This window comes from Coccinella septempunctata, chromosome 3 (assembly GCF_907165205.1).
Source record: "Coccinella septempunctata chromosome 3, icCocSept1.1, whole genome shotgun sequence".
In the NCBI taxonomy this organism is placed as follows: Eukaryota; Metazoa; Arthropoda; class Insecta; order Coleoptera; family Coccinellidae; genus Coccinella; species Coccinella septempunctata.
In genome coordinates this window covers 6,665,027-6,676,235 of record NC_058191.1, presented here as the reverse complement: position 1 = coordinate 6,676,235, position 11,209 = coordinate 6,665,027, and the positions used below count along the sequence as shown (strand labels likewise).

Sequence of the window (11,209 nt, the reverse complement as noted above, 5' to 3'; positions counted from 1 at the left end):
GGGTCTGGTTCTCGATCGTTCCTCACAAGTCGAGTGCTGTCCGTGTTTAAGTGCATGTGTGTGAAGTTTGCAATGTGCCACCAGAGTGTCATCGAGTGCGATCGTTCCAGGAAACGTCAGGACGGAAGCCGTCAATAAATTTGCAGCCGGGTTCTTATTGAAAAGGTGAGATTTGGCTGTCCTCGACAATCCTGGCTCGTGTCTTATCATATTTTAATGGGAAATTGAAGTTCCTTTGTTAGCTGCCAATCTCTCCTGGACCAACGAACTTGAGAAAATTATTTTTTCGAGGAAATTAGACTGAAGAAAACTTCGGCCAATTAAATATTTTGATAGATCTTGGCTTGACCTTAGAGTAAAGGTGTCGATCTAAATATCCAAGTCGAGTCAAGTACCTCGTTATGATTGTGCGAAGCATGCAGTTGGTCAATGTTCGATGTTCGCTGTTGCCAAGTGGCCCTTAACATTATATTACCTCATGGATGCGAAATCATGAAAGCATACAATAAACACTGATGCGAGCAATAAGGCTTGAAACATTATCAGCAATTAATTGTACTGTCTCAACCGAGGTCTCAACGATAAAAATGAACGATGACAATACCAATGAAACTCAATAAACTTACTAGAGCAGTTAAATGAGATGAACGAAGAATTCAACTCGGAATTCAATTAGCTGATAAAAGAGATGAGTTGTAGAAGAGGAAGTAGAATGAAAAATGGAGACACACGAGGAGACACACTAGCTATAAAGAAATGTGTTTTCGGCTTCGATGAGTTATGAGTAGATCGAGGAACAGATCGCGATTTCTGATCAAATATGTTTGAACGATCCATAAATACAGAAGGTGGAATGAAATGTCATTTTTGAGACAGCATATCTGCAGAAATAGATAGTTGAATCCTCGGTTGAATCGTTAAGGCATTTTGGCTCAATTTGGATTCAAAATATTATGCTATAAAAATGGCAATGATTTTTCCGAGGATTTTTCAATCCATATATCTTAGCAAGAGATCAGTCAGATTGCCGATCAGATTGCTATCACGCCTCCTAACTCAATTAGGGGTAATGAGAGTGTCAACGTAGGAATGAATGCTGGTTAAAAAAAAGAAAGAGAATAATTATGAAACAATATACGAGCAAGTACACCTCGAAGAGAAAAAAAATAGGGCAACTGCTTACCTCGTTATTTTCTTGATTCCTGGATGTTCGGAGTCGTGTAGCTATGGATCACAGCAATGGATCGTATTTTCTGATTGTCGTAGTAAATATTAATAATAATTTATCGAGCGAGAGTACTCTCTAGTTCGGCCGTAAGAACAATACTGATTCCACATATGTCCGAAAAAACAGCAGTTGCGGATGTTTTCGTGGTGTAACTTGCAATCACCGCGAAATTCGAAAATTATTGACGGAAAACAAATACTTCTTAATTTAATTTGGCCCATAAAAACAAATAACAAAATTTTATTGATAGTTTTATGAATTAGGAAATTTAGATTCCCAAACATTCTCCCCCACCAAAAACGAATGTTTTTATCCCAAATTCAACGAAAAATGAATACAATCACGAAATAAATAATGAAAAATAACTAATTTTTCAGAAATAAAGGAATGTCCAGATTAATGAACAGGCAGTGGACATACTTTGACCACTGGACGCTGCATAGTGCCGCCGGACGCTGTTTTCAGTGTAACAACCCGTGCAACACCATCATCACCATGATGTAATTTCATGATTCGGGCCAAAGGCCAACGAAGAGGAGGTTGTTGGTCGTCTTTTATCAGAACCAACGAATTTTCATTAAGTGAGGGGTTGGATGTAGACCATTTTGATCTTTCTTGGAGCGAATGAATATATTCTCTGGACCACCTTTTCCAAAAATCGCCTTGAATGCGTTGGATTAACTGCCAACGATTTAGTCGATTTATATTTAAAGAGCTCAGGTCAGGATTTGGAATGGAGCTGACCAGTGGCTCAAAAACCAAAAAATGACCTGGGGTTAGAGCTTGGAGGTCATTTGGGTCTGTGCTAACCGCACAAAGAGGGCGAGAATTCAACACAGCCTCTATCTGAGTCATAAGGGTGTAAAATTCTTCATAACTCAAAACTTGGGTACCGATGACCTTATAAAAGTGGGTTTTGAAAGATTTTACCGCAGCTTCAGCTAAGCCGTTAAAGTGTGGTGCGCTTGGTGGGTTGAAATCCCAAGTAATTGAGAGGGTTTCAGCAGTGACTTGAGCTAGGTTGATCATTTCATTATAGGCTCCTTTAAAATTGGTGCCTTGATCACTTCTAATTGACAAACATTGTCCGCGTCGAGATATGAATCTCCTAAATGCCGCCAAAAATGTATCGGAACTGAGGTCGGAAGTTACCTCGAAATGAATGGCTCTTGTGCTACAACACACGAAAACACAAACGTAGCCCTTGTACGTTTTTGCACCTCTAGTCTTACTCATCAGTAAGGGAAAAGGTCCGGCAAAGTCGAGACAAACTGAGGTGAAAGCGCGTAAGGGAGTTACTCTTACACTCGGTAAATTTCCCATGAATGGATTATAGGATTTGGGTTTGCATCGAAAACAACGAATGCATTTTGACAAACATCTGTAAATCGCACTTCTAGGGGAAAGAATCCAGAAGCGTTGAAGTAATAAATACTGCATTGTCTTTAAGCCCGGGTGTAAAGAAGTTTGATGAGTCCATTCAATAATTAGATCCGTGAGTCTATGGACTTTAGGTAAAAGTAAAGGATGCTTAACGTCGAACGAAAATGGTGATTTTTGCAATCGTCCCCCAACTCTTAAAAGACCATATTGATCAATGAATGGAGCAAGCTTGCGTATTGGTTTTGGTAAAACCTCATTTTGTTTAATCTTCAGCCTAATTTCGGCGAAAACATCATTCTGAACCACCCTAATGAGATACTTTAGCGCATTATCACTTTCTTGAGGACTAATAGAAAGGTTAAACATTGAGATATCATTCCTTTTCAATCCGTTTGATACAAAGCGCAAAATATATGCTGTTATTCTCTGTATTTTTGGAAGAGATGAGAATCTTGAAAGCAAACAGAGAATAACATTTTCCGTGGTAATGAGTTTTGACAACAAAACAGTGGGCGCTCTTTCTTCCGGAATTTCAACACCATTTGAAGAATGAAAGTTATTCTGAGTAGGCCAATGCTCTTCAGATTTCAACAAAAATTCTGGACCATCCCACCACAGGGAAAACTGCGAAAGTTGCGCCGGTGATAAACCACGACTTGCACAATCTGCCGGGTTCAGATGGGAAGGCACATGATGCCAAGATGAAATGGAGATTATTTCTTGGATATGTCTCACGCGATTGGCAATAAATGTTTTCCATCTATGCGGAGACGAAGTAACCCAAGTGAGAACAATCATGGAATCTGACCAGACATATATGTCATTGAAAGTGAATATGCCTTTGAAACTTTCTATCACGAATGCTATGAGATTAGCAAGTAAAAGAGCTGCTAGGAGTTCCAATCTTGCGATTGATTGAGTTTTCAGAGGAGATACTCTACATTTGGCGCAAACAAGGGTGGTTTTAAAACTATTGGAATTCCAGAACCTGAGATATACCACACTGGCATAGCCAATTTCGGACGCATCACAAAAACCGTGAATTTGTACTTCAGAAGTCCTATCGAAGCCAAAGTATCGTGGTATCTTTATATTACCGAGACCGGGTAGTTCTACCTTGAATTGTTGCCACACTCGCTGTATGTGTTCAGGAAGCTCTTCGTCCCAAGATACGTGGGATTGCCACAACTTTTGGAGAAGCTGCTTTGCAAGCAGCAAGCATGGAGAAACGAAACCCAAAGGGTCAAATATTCTACTAACCTCGGAAAGAATCGACCGTTTGCTACAGGTTTTGTTGAGAGGATAGTATGAATATGAAAATACATCCGCCTTGGGATTCCATTTAAGACCTAGGACTTTGATGAAAGAAGGTTCATCTTTATCGAATGTGCAGTCGGTCAACACATCGGACCCAAAATCTTGAATAAGACTGGGATGATTACCGGCCCATTTGCCCAGTTCGAAACCACCTTCTCTTAAAAGATTAATGAGCTCCAATTGAAGAGCGCGAGTATCTTCGACGGAATCGCTACCGAGGAGCCCGTCATCAATATAAAAATTCTCTTCTAAGGCTTTGGCTGCTTTGGGAAAGCGTGCCTTTTCGGACTTGGCTAACTCCTGTAACGTTTTCAAAGCAAGATACGGTGAACACGAAACACCGTAAGTGACTGTTCGTAAATAATATTCCCTTAAAGGCTCAGAAGGATCAGATCGCCAAATTATTTTCTGAAATTGCCAAAACTCTTTATTTACATTGATTTGGCGGTACATTTGTTTGATATCGCAAGTAAAGCAGTAACGAAAGTAGCGAAAATTAAGTAGGAGACAAGATATATCTTTTTGAAGCTTGGGTCCAGTATACAGAGTATCATTCAGAGAAACACCTTGAACGTCACGTAAACTGGCGTCGAATACTACTCGAATTTTGTAAATAACGGAAGAATTTTCAATTTGTTCTTTGAAAATTGCATGATGTGAAATATAGTATGAAGTAGGGGATTTAAATTCTGATGTTGGGACTGGACTCATATGCTCTCTGTTGATATAATCTGTCATGAATTCCACGTATTTTCCTTTGAGGTTTGGATTTTTCAGGAATCGATTTTCAAGCATACAAAATCTTCTATAGGCCTGAGTGTAGGTATCACAGAAAGACGGATTCTGTATTCGGAAAGGAAGAGGAACTGAGAATCTGCCTGTAGGCTCCCGAAAAGTCAAGGAAGAATAAATTTTCTCGCAAATTTCATCCTCAGGTGATACACAAGGAGGTTGAGGGACATTTTCGACCTCCCAAAACCTTCGCAAAATATGATCCACATTTAAATCCACAGACGAATGAAGAGATGTCAAATGGCATTTTTGAGGAGATGTAGAGGTTCGTCCTTGAAGAACGTATCCATAGATGGTCTCCAAGGCTACCGGTTGATTGGGTCCACCAAAAATTCGTTTGGACCTCAAAAGGAAAGGAACTAACTCAGCTCCTATAAGCATATCTATAGGACCTGGTTGATAAAATTTAGGGTCCGCTAATTTGAGCCCATGAATATGAGTCAAATCTCGAGGATTAATATGAAATTTGGGTTGGTTCGAACAAACCTTGGGTATGATAATGGCTTCAAGAGAGAAAGTTGGACCAGACTGATCACAGGGCTTGATAAGGCAAGAAGTTGTACCCTGAGTGGTGGATGATGTCATCCCATTTAGCCCTTCCACAGGTATTGATATCCTTCTTCGAGGAAGTCCCAAACGTCTAACACAAGTGTCGGAAATAAAGTTTGCCATAGACCCTGTATCCAAAAGTATGCGAATTTTCTGGAAATTTCCGTTGAAATCCTTAACATGTATCACACAAGTAGATAATAAAATCGTTGTTAATGTTGAAGCCGTAGAAGAGTTTGTACTGACGAGAGATGTTGGAACAATAGATTGAGTTTCCCCCACCGAGTTGACGGGTTCACTCTGATTGGATGGCTGAAGTGAAGGACTTGAACCTTTTGATGATTTATCGAAATGCAGAGTAGTATGATGTGGTAATTTGCAAATTCTACATTTATGACTAGAACTACAATTTCTGACAGAATGAGGAGAAATCAAACAATTAACGCATAGATTATGTTGTTTGACCAAAGAAAAACGTTCTTGGGGAGTTTTGGCTAGAAATGATTGACATTTGTATAAGGGATGAGAAGACGAACATAAAAAACACTTAGTGCTTTGGCCAGATGGACCAGGCTGGGACTCGGAAGCAACGAAGCTAGCCACAGGCCCTCTACTAGGGGCTCGGGAAACCCGCTGAGGGATCCCACTGTTTGCATATTGCAAATTGGAAGTAGTGAATTGTACAGATTCCAAAGCTGTACATTGTCTCTCTAAAAAGGTAACCAACTGTCGATAAGTAGGAATCTCATGATTTACACTATTTTCTAACTCGAAGTCAGTACGTGTTTTAACATCTAATTTGTTCATAAGCATATTAAATAATAAGAAATCCCAATGATCGACAGGGAAATCGAGAACACGTAAAGCGGCAACATTTTCCGTAAATATATTTAAAAGATGTCTTAATTTCACAGATGTCGGTTTCTGTACTGGTTGGGCATTGAAAATATCATTATAATACTGACTGGCAAGTATTCTTTTATTTTGGTATCTTTTCTCTAAAATTTCGTATGCAATTTTATAATTTGCATCAATGAGAGGAATGCCTTTAATAAGTGCTAAAGGTTCGTGACTAAGGGATGTTAAAAGATAACGAAACTTTTCAACATCAGACAAATCAGTATTTTCATGAATGATGCTCTTGAATAAGTCGAAAAAGCTAGGCCAATCTCGAAAATTGCCTGAAAATGTTGGAATAGAAAGCTTGGGAATTCTGGCTGAAGGCTTGCAAGGTTGTAAACTAGTTTTTGATGAAGTGTTTGAAGAGGTTCCCGCAGAATTTTTCAATAACAAATCATGTTTAATTGATTTCACGTAGTAATATGCCTGATCAGCCGCGATTCTGAGTTTATCGTACTCTGAAAATTCTTCATCTGAAATTAAACCAATGATTGTATTGTGTGATGATCGAAAATCCTCATAAGCGCCTTCTATTTCATCAGCTCTGGCTAAAAACTGCGATTTATAAGATTCATTTGTTGATGCCTGAATGCCTATTTCTTGAGCTTCCTTTAAACGCGAATAGGCTGTTTGGCGCAGTAAATTAGCTCTAGTTAATTTGCTGGACATTATGAATCAATATAATATAATAATCTGATATAATAAATATCCGAGGTAATAAAAAACTGAACAATGTAAATCGATTGCTAGATTTATGAAACGTGTATTAATAAATGTGTGGAAAAGGAAAACTAGCGTTTACTTCAGAAGATATGGTCGACAGTTGAATAATACAATATGATCTACAAATTTTCAAAATGTACAATAGTAAATGAAATCTGGTGTAAGTACGTGATGAATTGCAGTAAATATGGGTCAATAATGAATGATATTCGAAAATTGTTACCCAGTAATTACGATTGATATCAAAAGCAAGTAATAATATTCGAAAGGAAGTAAAGATAAGTTGAAAAGTATGTAAATAATACACTTCAAACAGCTCCCGAAGGCAAAATACAGCGACCGCAACAAAATGTTGAACTGAATAATTGAAAATATTGAATTTGTCATCAAAATAGCATCCACTGTTTGAATGAAGAGATATTATAAAAGATGAAGACAAATTGAAAACATTCGTTTTATAATTCCCGTTGTAAACAAAGATGAAAATGCACCATGCGCGCTGTGACCCTGACCTTGAACCGGTCTGCCCGTGAAATGAAATGATTTTCACAAGAGACGTATGTCGCAAAAAATAAATGAAAAAAGGTAAATTTTGGCCAAATTAAATTATGAATGAATTTTTCTGAAGGAAACAATCCGGCTCGAAGGACCAATGTCAACGTAGGAATGAATGCTGGTTAAAAAAAAGAAAGAGAATAATTATGAAACAATATACGAGCAAGTACACCTCGAAGAGAAAAAAAATAGGGCAACTGCTTACCTCGTTATTTTCTTGATTCCTGGATGTTCGGAGTCGTGTAGCTATGGATCACAGCAATGGATCGTATTTTCTGATTGTCGTAGTAAATATTAATAATAATTTATCGAGCGAGAGTACTCTCTAGTTCGGCCGTAAGAACAATACTGATTCCACATATGTCCGAAAAAACAGCAGTTGCGGATGTTTTCGTGGTGTAACTTGCAATCACCGCGAAATTCGAAAATTATTGACGGAAAACAAATACTTCTTAATTTAATTTGGCCCATAAAAACAAATAACAAAATTTTATTGATAGTTTTATGAATTAGGAAATTTAGATTCCCAAACAGAGAGTTAGAAGATGATTGTGAACTTCAACAATTTGGTTTTACAAAAAAAAATCTCACTCAAATATTTATTTCGACCAACTGTATCGTAGCCAGAAGATAGCACCACTGTTGAGAAAAAGACTTCGAATAAATGAGACTTCTCTGTTGAATAGAAGAGTAGAAGTAGAAGATCAAGCTATGAAAACAATCAATCGACCCTAAAAAACTTTGGTAATCGATATGATTAGATTTCATTCAAAATCTTGACATGTAAAACGAATTCACCTTTTGAGTTCATTGAGGATAATTATTAGATGAAATACCGAGTGAAACACTGTGGATAGGCCGAATAATCCTGCCATATTCTCTTTGAAAAATGATTAAGCTCTGATCTTGCAATTCGAAGTTGCGTTACAAAAGTAGCCTTCCACAAAAAATAAAACTTTTATAGGGTGGTGAAACAATTATAAGACGTCATTGAAATATAAGTCTACCTCAACCGAGACACCAACGGTTTCAATCATTGTAACTTTGTCTAGCATGCAGTTCTCAATAGTGGAGTTCAATTTTTCAGTTTGCTACTCATTATATGAAATGCTCGGTAAAGCGGGTGTTTCACCTAGATAAATTACCTGAAACGCCATGGCTAAAAAAGCCGCGAGACTTCATCAGTAAAACTTAAAATAACAAAACATCCTCGAAAACATCTGTGATGATGAAGAAAGAAAGGATATAGGATCAAGACCCCGCCTAAGACTAAAAATATTCCCGAATTGAATTTGATGTTAATTTGCCTCGAAACGATTGAACTTTTATCGGAGTCGTTAAGAATGCAAGGAATTTAAAGCAAAAATTTGAATGTGAGATTTTCGTGCCCCCGAATTATCAAAGAGGTATATAAAGTTTGAATGCTACAATAATAATCCCTTTCAAATTTCGCATTCGGCAACAGCGTAAACACTGTCTGCAATCTCACCTTTCATGTCAAGGTTAATACTGCACGTGGAACAGGTTTAAATACTGAGTAGTTTTCAACAAACTGCATCATGCGAATAGCAGTAGACAACATGAAACTGAAAAGTTCGAAAATCAGTTGCTTTCCATCACATTTACTAGAAGGTTATTAAGACATGTGGACAATGGTTCTTGAAGACTAATAAGAGAACGTTTGTAATCGGGAGTGAGATCTTGAAATATATCTTGGAGCTTCTGATTACGAAATCTGTAGATGTGAACGTGAAAAGTGTTCTAACTTTTGGACGATACTCACTTGCTTCATATAATTTGATAAACAGTGAAGATACAATTTAAATTCCTTCATTTCCATATCTGCTTATTCGTTTTCGACCAATGTAACTTTAGAAATTAATTTATGTACGATTTGTTCGTGTAGATATTTGAAATGAAAAAAATTTCATTTTTCTTCTAATGAAGACGAAATGTGATATTGATGTTTGTTGAACAGAAAACGTTTTCATCACCACGGATCATCAGAAAACGAATAAAAATGTTGAAAATTACTTATTCAGCTTCTCGTTCAGCTTATTCAAACTATGTTTTATCAGTTTACTTTCATTCACAATTATTTCTTTATACAACAGAGAGCAAAATCGTGGTGACACTAATACTCACAAAGATGAAGTAAAAAAGAGTATGAACATGTGGACCAGTGAAAAGAAATAATAAGCTACATCAAACAAACAGAAATAATATACCAAAATAGTTCTGTAACATATGAATGCTTACTAAAAAACTAAAATGAGTATTCTAGAGACACCAACTGGAATGCCATGATTCCCTATAAGCTATGTGCTCGGAGGTGAGCATTCTTGTTCCTGTCGAGTAAAAACAGGAGTTATCCACTTCTGTATAATCACAAAGAATCTTGTATGTTGATATGATATCTCCTCGCAATCGTCCACGTTCAAAGCGTAGTGTGGAGTAGCCTACTTTCTACATCCAGGCTGACTCACTCTGCCCATCACCTTCTCTATAGCCTGCCGGAGTCCCTATAGAAAAAAGTATTTCAAACAGGTCCTTCTTATTCAAGGTTCCTTCTCCCTTGCACTTTTGGAGGTAGCTGGACGAGACAATCAAGGAGACACAAAGCTACCGGTGTGAAATTAGCAGACATCTTTAGTAGTTTGCAGCCAGTGTCTGCTAGAAAATCAGTGGTTCCACGATCGATCGACAACTTAACGATCATCTTTGGTACAAATTTTCAAACATTCGAGTTAAAGATAAGGCAGGGAAAAACGGGATTATTGTCGAATCGTGCGCTTGCGTGAGCTTGTGGTGGACTATTTGTACTGATCGGTAAACTGACAGCGGAAGTAGGTCTCGGAAATGAATAAATTGTTCAAAACTCGGTGTGTTCATGCATTGTTAAACGATATCACAGAGATTTTTTATTTGAAGAACGTTGAAGTGCGAAATGGATATCCGAAATACAAGATGTATTTAGATGGGGCTTTTTTCAACAGAAACAAGAACTGGTCAAAATAAAAAGGGTTTCACCAAAACAGAAAAAAATTGTAACTCGATGTTATGATCTATTTATCTCGCCAGCTATGGTACGAAATAATGCATTTATTTCTACTAGGTATGTGCATGCCTCACTCTCATTTAAATCAATCATTCGAGCCCTTTCACATTGTAAATGAAATCACAACATGGTGATAAGCTTTGAATTCTTGCTACTAACAAATATCATGGAAGTTTGACATTGGCAGTCATACTGATCATTGTATTATCTATTCTTCGTGAACATTCTATAGTAGGTAAACCTTCGTTTATAGGAGCGTGAAAATGATGGAAATCGGCAAAACGAGAATACTTCTAGGCCCACTGAGATTTTACTGAATCCTTATTACTATACTGAGAAGTATAATAACTTCTTTGGCCTTGTTTCACACCACAAATTCGAGTCGAGTTCAACATCAAACCTAGTTTTACCTGCCGAAATTGTACCGAATTATCAAAAGTTGAGCTGCGGGTTCAAACAAAGTCAGCTTGAACAACTAGGACTTAGTCTCTAGACTGACATTATTGAATTGTCAATTTCATATTCCTATATTTTCACTTACAGTATACCGAGCAGTATACAATACTGGTTAGAAGTCTGGAACATCCGAGGGAACATCCTTGTATTAATTGAAAACTAGAATGATTCTAGGTATCGCTCCGATCCAGCAGTTCTGTGAACTCATCGGCTATCAAACATCACAGAAATGTATTCATGTCAATGGA

General features: G+C 37.5%; 1 protein-coding gene across 1 annotated transcript; it reads right to left on the bottom strand.

The window, feature by feature from the left end:
- Window positions 1-1,081: 1,081 nt before the first annotated feature.
- On the bottom strand, window positions 1,082-7,974 carry LOC123310230. The gene is made up of 2 exons (XM_044893680.1): window positions 7,653-7,974; window positions 1,082-7,565 (listed from the first exon to the last, which is right to left on the bottom strand). Exon 2 carries the CDS (start codon window positions 6,836-6,838, stop codon window positions 1,625-1,627), a length of 5,214 nt encoding a protein of 1,737 aa, XP_044749615.1. The 5' UTR covers window positions 6,839-7,565; window positions 7,653-7,974; the 3' UTR covers window positions 1,082-1,624.
- Between the last annotated feature and the right edge of the window lie 3,235 nt (window positions 7,975-11,209).

What these genes read in the sequence shown, in the direction of transcription:
- LOC123310230 (XM_044893680.1), bottom strand. Translation starts at nt 6,838, where the DNA reads ATGTCCAGCAAATTAACTAGAGCTAATTTACTGCGCCAAACAGCCTAT.